The sequence below is a fragment of the Helobdella robusta genome, assembly GCF_000326865.2.
Source record: "Helobdella robusta unplaced genomic scaffold HELROscaffold_11, whole genome shotgun sequence".
NCBI classification, from domain to species: domain Eukaryota; kingdom Metazoa; phylum Annelida; class Clitellata; order Rhynchobdellida; family Glossiphoniidae; genus Helobdella; species Helobdella robusta.
The window spans coordinates 1088496-1107517 of record NW_008703617.1 but is presented as its reverse complement, the minus strand read 5'-3'; the positions used below and the strand labels follow the sequence as shown (position 1 = coordinate 1107517).

At 34.3% G+C, this 19022-nt stretch overlaps 5 protein-coding genes across 5 annotated transcripts; 4 read left to right on the top strand and 1 right to left on the bottom strand.

Moving 5' to 3' along the window:
• Nucleotides 1–3775: 3775 nt before the first annotated feature.
• HELRODRAFT_167174 (hypothetical protein) lies at nt 3776–4821 on the bottom strand (the record flags this gene model as incomplete). The annotated part of the gene is made up of 3 exons (XM_009012689.1): nt 3776–3799; nt 4086–4484; nt 4555–4821. The coding sequence occupies 3 exons, from the start codon at nt 4819–4821 to the stop codon at nt 3776–3778; spliced, it is 690 nt and encodes a 229-aa protein (XP_009010937.1).
• Nucleotides 4822–9038: 4217 nt separating this feature from the next.
• HELRODRAFT_147409 (hypothetical protein) lies at nt 9039–9212 on the top strand (the record flags this gene model as incomplete). The annotated part of the gene is made up of 1 exon (XM_009012688.1): nt 9039–9212. A coding segment is annotated over one exon (174 nt), but the record flags the coding sequence as incomplete, so codon positions are not given.
• Nucleotides 9213–10207: 995 nt separating this feature from the next.
• Nucleotides 10208–11560, top strand: HELRODRAFT_71847 (hypothetical protein; the record flags this gene model as incomplete). The annotated part of the gene is made up of 4 exons (XM_009012687.1): nt 10208–10259; nt 10409–10489; nt 10699–10886; nt 11420–11560. 4 exons carry the CDS (start codon nt 10208–10210, stop codon nt 11558–11560), a joined length of 462 nt encoding a protein of 153 aa, XP_009010935.1.
• Nucleotides 11561–13890: 2330 nt separating this feature from the next.
• On the top strand, nt 13891–15312 carry HELRODRAFT_167172 (hypothetical protein; the record flags this gene model as incomplete). Its single annotated transcript, XM_009012686.1, has 2 exons — nt 13891–15012; nt 15136–15312. The coding sequence occupies 2 exons, from the start codon at nt 13891–13893 to the stop codon at nt 15310–15312; spliced, it is 1299 nt and encodes a 432-aa protein (XP_009010934.1).
• Nucleotides 15313–15799: 487 nt separating this feature from the next.
• HELRODRAFT_190130 (hypothetical protein) lies at nt 15800–18153 on the top strand (the record flags this gene model as incomplete). Its single annotated transcript, XM_009012685.1, has 6 exons — nt 15800–15852; nt 15953–16234; nt 16619–16690; nt 16952–17222; nt 17363–17658; nt 17768–18153. 6 exons carry the CDS (start codon nt 15800–15802, stop codon nt 17823–17825), a joined length of 1032 nt encoding a protein of 343 aa, XP_009010933.1. The 3' UTR covers nt 17826–18153.
• Between the last annotated feature and the right edge of the window lie 869 nt (nt 18154–19022).

Genomic DNA, 19022 nt, shown 5'->3' with positions numbered 1-19022 from the left:
TTTGTGTTTGTTTAGTTAGTTAGTTAGTTAGTTAGTTAGTTAGTTTGTTTGTTTGTTTGTTTGTTTGTTTGTTTGTTTGTTTGTTTGTTTGTTTGTTTGTTTGTTTGTTTGTTTGTTTGTTTGTTTGTTTGTTTGTTTGTTTGTTTGTTTGTTTGTCTGTTTGTTTGTTTGTCTGTTTGTTTGTTTGTCTGTTTGTTTGTTGATTTTTGTTAAAAAAATGTGGCTAATTTGAAAGATTTTTTTTTAATCGTTTGGAAATGATTTTGAGATTTTGAAAATCACTCAACAATACATATTCTTTTGAATAGTAAGTACATGGACATTCGTGATACCAACCAGGTAACGAAACGAACGCACCAATCACAGCCGCTCTAACTTCAGACACGAATCTTAACGACGAGCAAGATGTCTACAAACTCTCGAGTAACCTCAACAACAACTATGGACCCCTCTACAGCCAACATTCAACCAATCAGATCGTGTTTTTCATCTGCCTAGCTTGGCTAGTTGCCCTAACAATCGCGCTCGCCATCTTCTCTCTCTTCACCTGGAAGAAATGGAAGATAAGTCGCTTGAGAAGACTCCATCTGAAGAGTATCATGTTCGATAACGAATCTATTGGTACTAACAGTCGAGCGTCATCTATGATTAGCGATAATCGCAGCCAATCGGAGAGAAACAGGAAAGTTAAACGACCAATCATATTCAACGTTGAGGAAGAAAATTTTGAGGGAGATGAGCGAGTCTCTAGACCCTCCAATGATATACCTTCTTTTTCGAAAGCTCGCGCCGCTGTCACGACAACTCGGCTTTTTCTGAATCAATCGACCACGCCTACTTCTTCCGTCAATGGCCAATCAGGTAAGAAAATAAACAGGTCACCGTTATCTGCTGCCTCACTAACTGGTTCGTTGAAATCCACTTCTTCTATTGGTCCGCCAGTCAACCAATCAAAGGATTTTTCGAGTTACGTGGCTAAAATATTCGCTGACGATTGTTTTGAGGATATGGAGACTATCAAGAAATATAATTAATAATTAACGTCCCTCGGAATGTTATCATAATAATTATGACGAAGTTATAATTTTAAGATAAATTATTTATTGAATTGCTTTTATAATATTTCGTATCGTCATTTCGATTCTCGATTACTCGCCCGTTTAACACAATTATTAAAGTGCTAATAATTATCTGCTATTTTATTGATGTATAAGCCGGCTTATATAAAAAAAAGTGTCAATGCTGAGGTATTGCATTGTAGAAAATTTATGAATGCTAACGCGAAAATTAAACGTTCTTATATTTCCAAACTTATCCATTTTGATTCAAAATTATATTGTTGGCCACTAGGAACTTGCTTCCTATGTCTATTTCATGTTGTCACATATTTCGACTGCTATGAATACACACATATGTGGTTTTTATCCATCTAATAATTTATTTATTAATAATTTATTTATTGCTTATGAGATTGTAGATTAAAATCAGAATTAATTAATTACTCATTAATTACTTTCTATTTGGTAATACAAATTTTCATTCGTTGTAAATCTCCGTCTTTCCGCTTTTAACTTTTATATATTCCAATTCATAATTAGTTATAATAAAATTTCATATGATGATAATAATTATTATTATTAAATTAAAAATTTTATCCAATTAAGTATAAAAATGAAGCAGAATTTCCAAGGTTTAAATTTTATTAGCCAGAAAAATTTCTTTTAAGCGAAAAACTGAAAGATTATGTTCATCTACCATCATCACCAGGAAATTACGATCATTATCATAACCATCAGGATCGTTATCAGGAAAATCGAATCATCAACACCATCACAGACATCATCACCATTACTAATTTTCCATGCAAATTTTTTTCAATAAATTGGATTTTACTATCTCCACTTGGAATGTTTAATGAAGCTAATTAAATATTAACTAACTACTTTTCTATCATTATCATCCCATTATCATCATCATTTCCATGACGGTAACAGTAATAGTATTCATCATCATCGTATCATCCCATCCCCAATAGCAAATTTAGTTTAACTTGTGCTTCAGTTAACTCAAATACACAATAAACACACATGTGTGTACATATATATATATATATATACATATATATATATGTACACACATGTGTATTATATGCGTGTGCGATGGATGCCTATATATACATATATCGTTAAATATTAAACAATATATAGCTAAAAAACGCATGCATATCAATATATATATACATATATATATAATATATAAACATATATATATATATACATTATATCAATAAAACAAAATGTATGACGATGAATAAGACGACATAATGCAAAACGTCATTAAAAAAACATCAGCTTGCTTTTACCTTCAGAGATATATATATATCATTAAAAGCATGGAACACCTTTACTACTAATTCGGTTAATTATTATCGGTTAGCTCTAATTAATTAATTCTAATTAAATAGTTTAATAAATAATATAATTCGTCGTTGTAATTTATTTTATCTTTGTTCACTAATTAGTTAACTCAATGGAAGGGAAAGTTCTGTATAGATATATAGATTGACACTAATAGTTGGAAATCTATCAAATATTTAGCAGATTATAAAGTTTTACGTCTTTAAGAAGTTTTCACAAATGAAGTGATAATAATATTTAACAGCAGCAACCTCAGTAGCGAAGGACGATAATGAGGATGGTTCACAATAAGAAAAAATTAAAATTTAAACTAATAAAATTCCAAAATACCGAAAAATGGTAGATAGAAAGAACGGATAAAAGAATGAATGAGGAAATAATTTGGATAACTGATACACCATCACAAATTAAAATCAACTGCGCTAAAAATTTAAACACGCACACAAGCACACACATACACTATATAGATATATAAATATATAGCGTTAAAACCAACTGTATACACTAACACACACATACATCATGATATATAATCATATCTATCACAAACATCATCAATTCATTATCATTAAAAACGTAATAATTTAACTTTCATCATCATTGTTGGTTTTTAGATCAAAGGACTATAATGGGAAGCATTCATTGTTAACAATTAACATTATATAGGAACTGTGAAAAAAATGAACTACAAATGATTGGTATATTATTGCACACACACACACACACACACACACACGGGCACGCGCACACACACAATGTTTATACACATGTGTGTACATGCGCGCATGCTAACATTCTAATTGTTATTCATTTCTACTATCAAAACTTACAAAAGGTATAAAGCATTGTTAAATAATTGATTGAATGATTATTGAATGAAGAGAATTACTAACACAACACAAACACAACATTAACAAAAGCACTCTTTCTCTCTCTCTCACACACACACACATACACACACGCACAGCGTTGAAACACAAGCCATCACACCTGGTAAAAAAACAAAAAAATAATAAAGGTATAATAACAATGGTAAACAAACGTGGCTGCAAAATCATCATCCTTTGAAATAAACTTATTAAAACATCTTTAGTTGAAAAAAAACGAAAATTGATATCATTTATAAATAACATTTCACTGATCGGTCAGACTCCTGCTTGCTTGTGTGGCTGTGCTTGTCATTTTTTCTTTCTCAAAAAAAAAAAAATATGGCAACAATGATTGTAAGAAATTTGAGAAAATAAAAAACATCGAAAAGTAAGAGGCATAAGCAAATTTTTTTAAACATTTTTATGTTTGTTGTTGTTGTTCACTAATTTTCCTAACAACCAGAGCACTAGCTACAAGTTTGAGTTCATTCACCTCTTGCAAGTAGGGATGTGCTTTGTAGAGTTATGGGTTGTGGTGGAAAACGTTAAACATGTCGTGGTTCTGTTGTTTGCCCGTCTGTCGGCCCTGTCATTATTTTTGAAATATTCAACTGCCTACCAGCAACCCATAATCTGAACTACTGCCATTTAAAACAGACAGACAAAAATAACACCATAGTTAAAACTGATAAAATAGAAAATACAAAAATCATCCCATCAATGATCAAGCAATCAACTCAGGAGTCTTAACCAAACCAAAAGTCAATAGACGCAGCAACCAACAAATCAGCCAACTGACCTTGGATGAATGTAGAGGTTGTGGAGGAGCATTGGGATCATGTGAGAACCAGTTCTCTGACTCCCCCCTCATTCTTGAGGCATTCTGACTTCCCTCCAGAGAACCAATCCTCGACCCACTCATGCTCGAAGTCGGTCTGGCTCCTCCTTGTTCGTCGTGCGAAAACCAATCAGAACCTGTTTTGTCGCGAGTGAAGTTGGCCTCGGCCTCTCTTGTGTGAGATCTAACTTTGGGTTCTTCTGCTTTTGATGATCCGAAGCATAAAGAGCCACAAGTCGACTGTGATGGCATTTCCATCTTTTCTGACACAACCTCAACTTGCTCTTGGACCAAGGTAGTTGCCTTTTGGCAGGCTTGAGGTTGTTCTTGTTCTGGTTCAACCCTTTTAGGTGCATCAGTCTAGTCAAATAATAAAAAAAGATTAAAATGTTGCTTAATGATGAAAAATGGATTGTAAAATATAACTAACCACACTATCTCCACCACCTTCGTGTCTAAACCATTGATTAGAGTTACAGACAGGCTTGATCATTTGAGTTCTGCTGGTCAAGGGAGCTTCACCAACATTTTCTTGTTCAACATTATTGTGGTTCTGTTGTTGATGATGGGGAACCATCGTTCCGGCAGATTCCGGATTATGGCCAAACCAATCACTGCCCTGTCTGTTTCTTGCTGCATATGCCTTGGCATCCATCGTTATTGTTTCGTTGCTAATATTTGAATGTTGTAAATTCATTTTGTTTGATCTAGTTTGGGTATGCACGCGTTAAAAATAAAAAAGTTAGTCAAGAGAATTTTTCAACGTTATTAATTTTAATAAAATGAAGAAATGTAATTGTAATTGCATTTTTCTTGGTCCTTGCTTGGGACTGATCATAAATTGAAAAGCAAGCAAAACATCTGCGCCGATCATCAAACAACAAACTGCACAGCGATCAACAAACGAATTGAGATCAAAATGTAAATAATAACTAAAGAGAAAATGGAAATATTCACCTTAGTCTAGAAATTTTTACGTCGCGAAGCGAAATTATAAAAATATAAAATCAATTTTCTTTAGCGGAAAAGGGTAGAGCTGTGTGCGGTAAGAAAAAATTAATAGCGGAACGTAAAGTTAATTTAAATAATAACTATTTTTCGACTTAACTACAGTTTGTTAAATTTGATGAAATTATTAATAAACAAAGTATGTATACATTAAACTTCAATAAGATTAATAATATACAACCTATAAATATATTATATATATATATAAATCTATTCATCCAGTTTTTTTTAAACCAGCTTAAGGTCCTCTTTACTAATACATTGATTAAGATTCCATGTTCTACATCTTGTTGAACATCACCACATTGGTTATTTGTTGAATATCACCACATTTCAACTACTACAAAGTGTTAAATATCGGGTTTTGTGCAGGTCGATGGTCGCCAATGTCCTTAAAGGATAAGGCACGAGAAAGAAGAAGTTGAAGAAGAAAAAAGAAGAAAGAAGAAGAAAGAAGAAGAAATAAAATGATTCAAGATAAGACACGTCCTTAATTTAATTTATAAATCTCAAGATTCTTTGGTTGACATCAAGAATATGATTTATAATTTAATTCTTTTTCAAAAAGTTGACTAAATTTCCATAGTTATTCAAGTAATAAACCATCATTGAATCAGATAACGACGGACCGCGATGTTTTAATAATGTAATACTGTTGGTAACAGAGTGTATATAACAATTTGGTTATGTAACTTAGCAATATAACATAATAACTTGACAAACATTTGAATTTGAATAAAGTGGATGCAAATGTATGCAGATCACTCAAGATGTTTGCTTCACATGTTTTCCAGATAATTATTTTTAAAAATCACAACGCATTTTCGGATTATAATTGGAAATGTGTATTTTACACAGAATATTTTACGTAATCTACATTTTTTATTAAGTGTGAATCCATGGTCACTAAACTATACTTACATACCTACATACTGCATATATGTATAAATACACACATGTATATAGGTGTGTTGTATTGTATGTGTATTTATTTATACCTGCATGCATGTTACTCATCAAAATGGATGTAGGTGTTTGTGTTTGTGTGTGGTGTGTGTGTATGCATGTGTGTGTATAATTTAATATAATTAGTTTAAATAGGTTTTTAAATAAAGGTAGCGTCAATGCAAAATGTGAAAGTAGGAGAGTTTAAAACCAGATGTCATCGATAAATCAATCATTCAGTCAATGCAAGCTCAAACTTCTTTATTTTATGTTTAAGATGACACATGCTCGGTCGTAATTGTTGTTTCAGCTTTCGAAAAATAATTTTTCATCTGGTGGATGTGACATTTTTTTACTAAAACTTTAATAATTAGTTTTCTCTAGAGTTTAATATTTTTAATGAATAGTATAGCAAAAAATATATAGTTACAGTTTGCCTTTAGTTGAACCAGGCACGTGTTGGTGTTTCTTTTTGGTTGTTTCTTATAGATTAACTTTTCTTGTTTTTCTTTTTGAAATTTCAAATTGTTAATGGGAAAAATGGCGTTCAATTTAATAACTTGTATATCGGTGTTTATTTTTTGTATGTTTTTTAGTAAAATTTGTTGAATAGACACAAGAAATTCTGCCCTAGGTACCTAATTTTATTATTTTTAATAAAAATTAATTAAAGTAAACTCCAAAAAATTGGTTAGTTACTTGATATTTTTAATTTAAAAATTGAAAAATAATAAAAACGAGCAAACTAAATTGTTTTTTATGATATAAATTATAAAAAAAACTTTAAACCAAGAAATTACTTAGTTGCTTAATATTTTTAATTTAAAAATTGAAAAATATTAAAAACGAACAAACTAAATTGTTTTTTATAATATAAAATAAATTATAAAAAAACTTTAAGCTCTAAACTAGAAAGACTTTTGATACAGTTTTATAGTGCCATGGGTATGTATGACTCACTATGACTATGAATGTATAAAATAAATAATATATGAAGCTGGGAAAGTTAGGATTTAGTACTGATTGTGTTTAGTTTTTTGCTAACAATAACAACTAAAACTTTATTAAATTTTTTTATTTTCAACCAGGATAAATTTTAAGAAAAAAATTCCTAAAAGAAATAAAATGATGTCTCTGTTGAAGTTTGGTTGTACCTTCCTAATCACTGTAATTATCTTTGAAAAAGTCAGCATATGTCACGAGGAGGAACATGGAGCCCACCATCACAGCAGTGAAGTTGGAGTGGAAGATGTAACTTATCCAGATTCCAATTTACAGCTGTACAACCAGGTCAGATAGTGTTAAATTAGTGTACTGTAATGTAATGTAGTTGGTATTAGATGGTTGTCTGTATGTGCTGTGGTGAGTGCTATCAGTTTCTGTTTTGGCTTTTAATTTTTATTGATTTTAAATTTAATTAAATATTTTTTTTAGAAAAGAATTTATTTTTTCATAATTATTGTTACTTTTACTGGTATTATTATTTTTTTTTTACAATTAGTTAATGAATAAAGTGATCTCGAGATTCAGCAACAACTCCATGCTGAATGTCACCCAACTGAAACTTCTCTACAGCCATCTGGAAGGCTTTGGCGACGATCACAACCATCATGATGATGATACCGAAGATGGGGATCATCACCAGCACAACGACGACGAACTACATCATTATCATCACCATCATGTAATCATTCTATTGTATTATCATCCCTCTTGTATACTTCTTCACATGTATATGTAATATACAATACAATACAATACAATATTTTATTTTCCTCCTCAATATGATGCAACATAATGATAAGAAGTAAGGATGGTTGTGAAAGAGTTCATTAAGAAGCTTACCTAGCACAACCAAGAATAGTACAATGTATATGTATTGTATGTATGTAGATCTATTGCTAATGTACCATGTTTTTTTAACCAAGCACTACTGCTGGTATGAATTATTATTTTTATTTATTTATCATCCTAGTCATTATTATTATTTTTATTTATCTATCATCCTAGTATTCAAATGAAGCTTTTAAACTTAGCAGAATTTTAATTAGAGATAAAGCAGTAGTTTTATATATATATATATATATATATATATATATATATATATATATATAATATATATGTGACATGATTTTAATTGTATAAACAATGTCCTTTTTGTTTATTCATTAGTTTATTTTTTTATTCATTGGTTTATTTATTCATTCATTCCTTCGTTCGTTCATTCATTCATTCATTCATTCATTCATTCATTCATTCATTCATTCATGTTCATCCAGTCCTTTCAAGTTGTTGCCAGATGAAATTTTCTATCTTTCATGTTAGCTAACTGTGATTTTTTTTCCATTTGTCAAACAGAGAAACTGCTCAAATTTCAAATTGTTACTGTCGTATCTGCGAAAAGCAGCAAAACCAACATCATCATCGTCGTCGTCGTCATCATCATCATCATCTTTGTCATCGTCATCATCATCACCAGTGGTAAATCTAACAGCCAAATCATTAATTGATGTTTGTCCCGCCATATTCTACTCACTGTCCACTGATTGCAATAACAATGGTGATGATGATGATGAGTTTTTGAATTTTTTTGGAGTTGTTGATGACGAGCATGATCATCATCACCACCACCGCCATCATCATCATCATCGTCATGGAAACTCCAGTCACGTGACCAAAGATGATGGGGCTTACGAAAAGAAATCTGCTTCCTTATCGAGTTTGTCGTTCATGTTGTCAGCGTCTCCATTGCTTTCTGTATTGTTGCCATCATCTTTCAACACTCCATCATCATCTGCTTTATCGTCACCATCTTCATCATCATTTTTTTATCATTATCACCATCATTATTTTATTAATCATCGTCACTGCCATCATCATCTTCTTCCTCTTCATCATCATCATCTTCCTCTTCATCATCATCTTCTTCCTCTTCATCATCATCATCATCTTTCACACATAGCTTGGGGCTACGCCATCTTGGCTTGCATAATAATGAGCCTAGTGGGCCTACTGGCCGTCGTGATCATCCCGTTCATGCACAAGGTCGTCTACAACCACGTCCTCCAGTTCCTCGTCGCCATGGCTATCGGGTCGTTGTCCGGAGATGCCCTACTGCATCTCATACCCCACGTTAGTGACGATGGTGGGGCCGATGAGGAAGATGACGATGCCGGCGAAGATGGATGCGAAGACGGATGTGAAGACGGATGTGAACATGGATGTGAACATGGATGTGAACATGAATGAGATAACGATGGTGACGTTAAGACTGATTGACGTGATTGCTGAACTATCCAAACAGCAGACACGACTAATGAATTAAACTTGCACGGCAGGCCATGGTACCTCACAAGCACCACGATGAGCACCATGATGAGCACCATCACGACGACCACAAAAACACAGTTTGGTTGGGATTGACAGCTCTTGGGGGCGTGTTCGTGTTCTTTGTAGTCGAACGACTCGTGGGGATCATGTCAGAGAGGAAGAGGATGAAGAACAAAGATAAAAAATACCAGCTTGTACGCATTTATTTTCTTCAAACTCTACCTTCTTATTTGATCAGCCTATCAAATTTCACCTCCCCAACCCAATCAACCAATCAAAACGACAGAATGCCACACCTGAAAAAACGCCCTCCGTCTGCGCCATGCTGCCCGACAGCGCCGGTGACAGAATCGAAATAGGGCACAAGGTCAAACCGGAGGTCGTCAGAGCAGCAGCAGCAGCATCGGCAGGTCATCACCATAGCAACCCTAACATGTACCTTAGCAACAACAGTCACGTGACGTCATCGACGGCGACGGCCAATGACGATCAGGATGGAAAGTGCAATAATCGCCGGCATCGCTCGACGACAACTTGTGAGGAGATGATGATGGTGGTGCACGCCAGCAAGGGTTAGTTTGCAAATGAGATGATTGTTCGTACTGGGATGTTCCTCTTTCTTATGACGTCACGACATCGTCACAGACATCAAGAAGATGGCGGATGACGCGCACAACGACATGCACCGCCATTGCGACCCGCCACCGGCCAACGAGGTTATGATGATGATACCGCCGACCGGCGGTGATCATCATCATCACAGCCACCACGTCCCTGGCTCTGTGGCCGCCGTGGCCTGGATGGTCATCGTCGGGGATGGCTTCCATAATTTCGCTGACGGAATTGCTATTGGTTGGTTGGTTGTCTGGTTGGTTGGCTGGTTGATTGGTTGGTTGGTTGTCCGGTTGGTGGGTTGATTGGTTGATTTGGATTATAATAACCAAAGGAAAAAAAAATGAATGATTGAATGAACGAAATCAAATGAAAATGAATAAATCCAGGGTCAGCCTTCTCAAGCAGCCTTCAAGATGGACTGAGTACTTCCATCGCCGTCTTCTGTCATGAGTTGCCTCATGAACTGGGTTGGTGATGTTTGATTGGTTGGTTGGTTGGTGATGTTTGATTGGTTGGTTGGTTGGTGATGTTTGATTGGTTGGTTGGTTGATTGATGGATTGATTGGTTGATTGATTGACTAGCCGGTGATTGGCTGCTAGTGGCTGTCCGTTTGAGTCGCTGCCTGGCTGTCTGACACTAACCGATTGATTTCCTGATTATGGGCCACCCATCTAGGCGACTTTGCCATGCTTTTGAGTGCAGGGATGTCCAGTAAGCAGGCCCTGGTCTACAACATCGTGTCCTCCATCCTATGTTTCATCGGCATGTGTGTTGGAGTCTCAGTGGGCAACATCGTCCAAACAACACCCTGGATATTTATGCTGGTCGCTGGGATGTTCATGTACATCGCACTCGTTGATATGGTTAGTTGGTTGACTGTATGGTTGGTTGGTTTTGTGATTGGTTGGTTAGTTGGTTGGTTGGTTGGTTGTGTGGTTGGTTGGTTGGTTGGTTGGTTGTGTGGTTGGTTGGTTGGTTGGTTGGTCGGTCGGTCGGTCGGTCGGTCGGTCGGTCGGTCGGTCGGTCGGTTGGTTGGTTGGTTGTGTGGATGGTTGGTTGGTTGGTTGGTTGTGTGGATAACTTTGTGGTTGTCTAGTTTGTTGGTTGGCTGATTTTTACTAAGAAATTATGTAGATTGGTTGACCTAATGGTCACATTTTGACAGATAAATTAGTGAATGATTAGTCTTAGTACAAACAAACAAACTAACAAATGATTTCTAGATTGACTTATTAACACAAAAACAACATACACACACACTTTATTAAAACGAAAGCAACTCACACGCACACAAACAAACATACACACACACACACAATCAAACATACACACAATCAAGCAAACACACGCAAACAAACACACACGCACACAAACGAACACACACGCACACAAACAGCTGCCTGAAATGAAGTCTGTCGCTCCTAAAAAGGGTGAGCACCCATTCCTCCATCTAAGTCTTCAAGTCTGTGGTATGCTGTTGGGAGCCTCTATAATGCTTGTCATTGCTCTCTATGAAGATAAAATTAGTGTTGGGTGATTAGTTGGTTGGTTGATTGATTGGTTGGTTGATTGATTGATTGATCAATTGATTGATTGATTGATTGATTGATTGATTGATTGATTGATTGATTGATTGATTGATCAATTGATTGATCAATTGATTGATTGGTTGGTTGATTGATTGATTGGTTGGTTGATTGATTGATTAATTGGTTGATTGATTGGTTGATTGATTGTTTGGTTGATCGATCGATCTATTGATTGATTGAATTAGCTGGTTATATGTTTGTAGGTAAGTTGCTGGTATTGTTAATAACAGTGTGCTAGTTATCGTAAATGCCATACCATACTATTAATCTATTCTTCTATAATTACGTTTAATATTAATTATTCCTATTATTACCTAATTGACTATTTGTCCGTTGTTGAGGTTCATTTATTGATTACGAGCTGTTATGGATTATCGTAGATTCTTCTAGTAAACATTTTTTTTACGGTAATAATATTCAAAAAAATACCTGAAGCCAATACTCTTGAAGCATTTTGTCAAAAAAAATCCCGGCAAAAGATATTTTCATGGGTTTTCCCTTCTTTAAAATATTATATTCTCAATCTATTTGTATGCATGCATGAATGATTGACCGAACGATTGATTGATCGACTAATTGATTGATAGATTAATTAATTGATTGATTGATTGATTGATTGATTGATTGATTAATTGATTGATTGGTCATAATGCAATAAGAAAATTGGTGGTGGGTAAATCTTTATAATTCTACTATTCACCAATATCATCCAATATTACTTAATATTCGCGGGTTGATTTTTGTTCAAATGTGCATGCATGCGTGTCTCTGTCTAAATTTGCTTGTTCTTTTTCAATTTTATCCTAATTATTATAACTGTTTGTCATCATGGTAGTCGTCGTCTATCTAATTTGTCATCGTATAGTAGTAACTGCAGTTAGTCACTCTAAGCCATTAAGATTGATTTGAAATAAAGATCTTTTATAAGGAAAACCTCCTCTCAATGTTACTCTCTCTCTTTCTCTCTCTTTCTCTCCCTCTTTCTGTCCGACTATCCCTTTTTTATAAAATAAATATATGTTTGTGTACATATCTGTGTATGTGCTTTTTTGTACGCATGCCAGCGTGCGTGTATGTGTACATATTTTCAGTTATTTCATTCACTTTTGTCTCCATTCTTTTTTTCTCTCATTGATCGCTACAGATTGCTATTTGCACAATCAACCGCTACCACCTACATACAACATTTATAATGTATACTCATATAAATATATATATATACTCATGTATACTCATATATATATATATATATATATATATATATATTGTGCATGATCTGTAACTTCATCAATACATAGTGATGTGTTTATTTTCTGATTACAACAACACATTTATTTCCTGATTAATATTATAATATTATATTTAATGATTATATCTGTATATTATATATATATATATATATATATATATATATATATGTATATATATACACATAGTTATTTATCTGGATCTGGACACAATTAGATATATTATACTTTTTCTAATATTTTTGTAATTATTTAGTCATATGTGAGCATATATGTATATATATATATATATATATATAAATGTATCTTTACATATGTGTTATATATTGCCTCATTTGATTTATGGAAAAGTTCGTGTAGAAAATTTGCGGTTGATGGTGGATTTTTCTAAACATCTAGCGCTTAATTTCATTTAATCCTCGTTCAATACTTTTCTGTGGTTATCAAAAGTGAATTCGATTCTATAAATATTGTGTTTCAATTTTGGCGTTTTGCTAATAAAAGTAGTTAAATGGTGTCCTGACTGCTGGGGGAAATTTGTTCGAAGTCATAAAAAATTGTCAGTAGATGCAAAATTATAATTTTTAACGTTTAATTATTTCTTTGAAAAGAAGGTTAATGAAATAATCTTTAAAAAGTTTGTTTTTATTTTTTCCAGAACAAAACAATAGTTAATGAAATAAAACAAAGGAAAGTCATATGCTGCATGTTATATTTATCAACTACTGTTACGTTAAATTGGAAAAAAATCTTTTTATAGATTAAAAATTAATCAAAAGATTTCTGTTTATTCATTTACTGGTTCACCTATTTCAGGAACTCAGGTATGGTGATAAATTTGCTTACTTTATTTTATTTATTTACTTGTTTTTTAATTTATGATTCTCACAAGTTATGACTAAAACTGCTCTAACTGAAAACCACATTAAAAAAACTCCACAGCCCTTAATAGACAATGTTCTTCAATTCAATTGACTAATTTACTAACTTAACGATTTATTATTTTAATTTTCAAAGTGTAAAAAAAGAAGATGGATGATGATGATAAAAAGAGGAATACAATCACTATTTCTCTTACTCATAAAAATGATGGTGATGATGAGGACGATGTTGAAGATGGTATTGTTTTTTCTGTTCCACCAAAGTTGAACATGAATTATGATAATAATAAAAATAACAATAAATGTGATGACTGTGAGCCAGTTACAACGGACTATAAACATTTGTATGAAACATATAAAAGTAAATCAGACACTTTGAAAAGTGAACTTATGGCTAAAGAAAAGTTAATCCAAGAGTTAAACAACTCATTAGAAACTGTCACCAAGCAACTTAACCACAACATCATGCAGAAGAGAGAGAGTGATTTCATGGTGAGGGCCTATGAAGATTTGGAGAGAGATAACGACGGACTGAGGCTGAGGGTGATGGAGATTGACGAGAGCAAATTGAAAGTTGAGAAAACTATGAATGAATGTCTGGCTGCCCTACAGGAAAAGGATAGAGAGATGGAACTGATGAAAAGTGAAAAGGATTTAAAAATTGATGAACTGATTGAGAGATTAAAACGACTGAAGAGAGATCATTTGATCCTGAAATCATTTGTTGAAAGAGTAGCCGATATCTGTGGTCATGATAATGATGCCAGAAATAATAATAATAAAAATGCAGATGGTGATGATGATGATTATTACAGCTGCCACATCAACGAAGCAATGGTTGATAGACTGCTCATCACCTTAGAGCAGAAGGTCACCAAGTCAGGTCAACAGGAAGTAGGGATGGGCTGTGATAATGAAGAGTGTCTGAAGATTAAAAGTACTTTGGATAAGAATTTTATAGAGTTCAACAATCTAAAGTTTGATCTAAGTGAGAAATTAAAGATTATCGATGAGCTGAAGAGTAAAATTGAAAGTTATGAAACATCAATGGAGCTTAGAACTCAAGAACAAATCATCAAAAACCTCGAAAACAAATTAAAAAGCAAGGAAGATATAATAAATGAACTGAAAAATGATACAGAAATCATGATTGGTTCTTACAAGAGACGGGAGATCCTATTGGAAGAAGCCAGGGAAGCATTCAGCCAATCAGAAGAGTCTTTTTACAATCGATTTGAAGCTGAAAGGGACAAATATGTTGATAAAATTAAGGTATGCATTAACTGAAAATTTTCTCTTGTTAATATTCACGAAATTATTAGTGCAAACACACGCATCTACAAACATATACACACTCACGATGCATGCAAATAAGTGTACAATCGAATTGTACAGAAATTAGAAGAGCTGGTCGGCCAGGGAGTGACGGAAAGTAGGATGAATGAGATGAAGGAGGAGGTGAGGAGGATGAAGACGTTGAGTGAAAAGTACAAGAACGACATGATGAAGATGAGGCGGGACTTTGATGATAGTGTTAATATTCTATCTCTTCATTTTTCAACGGTTTATTAATTAATTTGAATAAATATATCATCTATTTATAATCTTTTTCATCTATTTATCTATTCATCTATTTATAATCTTTTTAGAAGATGGCTTCTTTTTCCTGCTAATAATCTTTAATTCAAAATATTTTTTCATAGATGGACAAGATGAACGACTGCTTGGAGAGCCTGGAAACTGAGAACGTATCACTCAGAAATCAAGCCTGCTTGGTACGCAGCAAGCCATTAACATATCATTTGCATATAATTAACGTGTCCTTTGCATATAATTAACTTATCAAATGCCAGTAATTAGCATATCAGTTGCATATAATTAGCATATTTGCATACTGGTACTGTATTATTTGCAAATGATTAGCATTTACAACAGCAGCAAAAACGCACACACACACACACACACACACACACACACATATATATATATATATATATATAACATATATATATATATATAGTTGTCAAAGGATAGAGATAGTAGACAGGAGAAGAAAAAGATGCTGAAGAAAGATGTTGGTCTTTTGAAAGAGAAGGTCATCCAGCTATTGAGGTGGGCTCGTGTTTTGATTTGATCATTATCATCATTATCTTTATTATTATTATTATTATCATCATCATCGTCGTCGTCGTCGTCATCATCACTACCTCAGAGATAAAGAGTCATTGTGGAGACAGTGTGAAGAGTTGAAAGATGACAAGATGATGTTGTATGAGCAGCTGCAGCAACACTCATCATCATCACATTTGCAACAATCATCATCATCACATTCGCAACAATCGTCATCATTGCCTCCTTCGTCGCAAAAGTCATCGCTATCATCATCACTTCCGCCACCAACACCGTCGTCGTCGTCATCTTCTTCATCTTCACTTCCGGCTGAGGTGACATCATCAGCGTTATCTAGATTGATGACGTCATTAGTATTACAGACGTCAGAGCCACAATCATCATCATTATCATCTCAACCAACATCTTCTTCACAACCACCCCCACCACCATCATCATCATCATATTCGCGATGGACGGATGGTGTTAAAGTACTGACGTCATGGATGGCGGAAGCCACGATGACGTCACTGAGCAAAACGACTAATCAGGTGGCTAGTTTAGTGACGGGAAAAAAGAGTTATATTCATAATGATAATGATAACAAAGATCCCTGCAGATGATGAAAAGATGACCATGAACAGGTGAGTAAAGAATGAATCTTTTTTAAGTAGTTTCTCTTCTTTTCTTTTATGATCTTCTAATTAAAATTCTATTATGGAATCTTTAATTTAAAAAAATTCTCCCTCTCAACTCACTTGGAACGAAGGAGCAACCTGTATGACGTCATATGCATTGATGAGGTCATAGAAGCCAGTATCTTCAATATGAAGAATGACGAGTTAGTTATAGTTGCTGCTGTGATGGCGAAAGGAGTTATGAAGTTGTTGTTGTTGGTGGTGGTGGTAAGGGTTATGGTGTTGTTGTTGTTGTTGTTGATGATGTTGTTGTTGTAGTTGTTGTTGTTGTTGTAGTTGTTGTCGTCGTTGTTGTTGTTGTCGTTGCTGTTGTTGTCGTCGTCGTCGTCGTTGTTGTTGTTGTTGTTGGTGGTGGTGGTGGTGTCATGGTGAGTGTAGTTATTTTCATTTCCCCTCTAAAACAGAACCAACACCTTCCTAGACGTCATCGACCTGAACAGCTACTACAACCAATCTCTGACGTCACCATCTTTATCACAATTACCGGAATCATCATCATCATCGTCGTCGCTGGCGCAGACTCAGTCATCATTATCATCACAGCCATCGTCGTCGTCTTCCTCCTGGCTGGTAAAGCATTTGGAAGCGACTGCCGGCAAAATCATATTTCTTCCCGTCCGGATGTCACGTGATTTCATCGACAATCTTCATTGGTCCTTCAATACGCACCCCAAGGTGCGTTTTCATTTTCACGATGGCTGTCATCTTCATGATGATGATGATGATGATGATGATTGGGATGATAGTAGTGATGAAGATGTTGAATGTGATTACATTAATTCAAAATTGAAATTTTTTTTTTCGGATTTTTTCAGGGAATTACGTTTAGTATCGTCTTTAAAGATGAGATGACGTCATCTTTGACGTCATCGGTTACGCCGACAACATCTCAATTATCATCATCGTCATCTTCTTCATCATCGTCAATAGTAACAACAACAGCAACCGAGCCATCATCGGTGCAACGATCATCCTCACGTCATCCTATATCAACCATAGACATAATATTTCCTCCGACTAAACTACAAAGTCATTTAAAAGATGTCGTCGCTTCTTTGGTCCCCAACAAATCAGGGATGTACATTTTTATCTTTGACAACTCGTTTAATAAGTAAGATTCGTAATAGATTTTTTATTTATTTATTCAACTATATTATTAAATGTTTGTTCAGGTGGATTTTGTTGTTTTATAAATGGGAATATAACTTTTATCCAACCAGAGTGACAACAAAGAAGGTTAACTTGCACCTGAAAGCTGTCTATCGTCCAATCGCATGAGATCTTTAAAGTTCATCAACCAATCAAGACGCATTCGATCGTCCAATCATGTTGTTATATCTCACTCATCAACCAATCATAATGCACAATTTCTTTTGACCATACAATCGCATTTAAATGTGTTATCATCTCACTCATTCATCAACCAACCACGTTTCATAGTTTTATTTAACCACCCAATCACATATCAAGCATACTGTTGTGTATCTGTTAATTGATGAAATAAAATGACATTTGGGTCATTCTTTACAGTATTTATCCTGATCTAAATGTAGATACAATCATTTTATCTTCTTTTTATTTCAATTCTGTCTAGGTGAATGCTTTTAAAATTTGTGTTTTTATTCAAAATTTCGTTCATTAAACTCTGTTTCCTCTATTTATCGTTGGGAATATCGTTAAAAAACTGGGAGTTAAATGCTTTACATATGAACTTGCGTTCTCTTATCTGTGTTTGAAAAAATAGTGAAGTAGCGATGTGTCGTTGGTTGTCGTCGTCAATCGTAACGTTCTTACTCAACTCCATTTTGACGCTTAACTTCACTTCGAGCTACCTTTGAAAAAGGAAAAGTCTTGAGATACGTTCGCGACACGACTTCCATTTGAAGCCTTCGTTGCACAATGTTTTCAAAATCGGTCATCTATCTGGCCATAACTCTGATAAACTTCAATCTTTTAAAATGAGGTTTTGTTGCGTGAAAGACACCATGGTCATTGAAAGCATTCTAAACTTTGAGCAGGCGAGCCACGTTATTTCTAAGTATCATCTTCAGCTCAGCCAACGCAATGTGTTTCTATTACTTACGCTGTCAGATGGCACAGTTGCTTGTTATCCGATTTGATTAACGTTAAAATATCAGCCAATTTGATGGAAGGGAAGCTAGGAGTCAACCGTTCAAGTAGTTAGCTCGTGTGTGTGTATATGTGTGTATAAATATACAAGTAGTTAGCACGTGTGTGTGTAAGTGTATAAACATACAAGTAGTTAGCGCGTGTGTGTGTATAGATATACAAGTAGTTAGCCCGTGTGTGTGCATAAATATATGTGCATGTGTGTGCGTGCGTGCGTGTGTGTGTGTTTATTTATAACGATCCCAAATCAACATTTGGACAGAATGGTATGATGAGGAAGATGCCCTGTCGTAATTAGATATGCATTATTCATTGAATCACATGAGGTTTCTGGAGGAAAGGAAT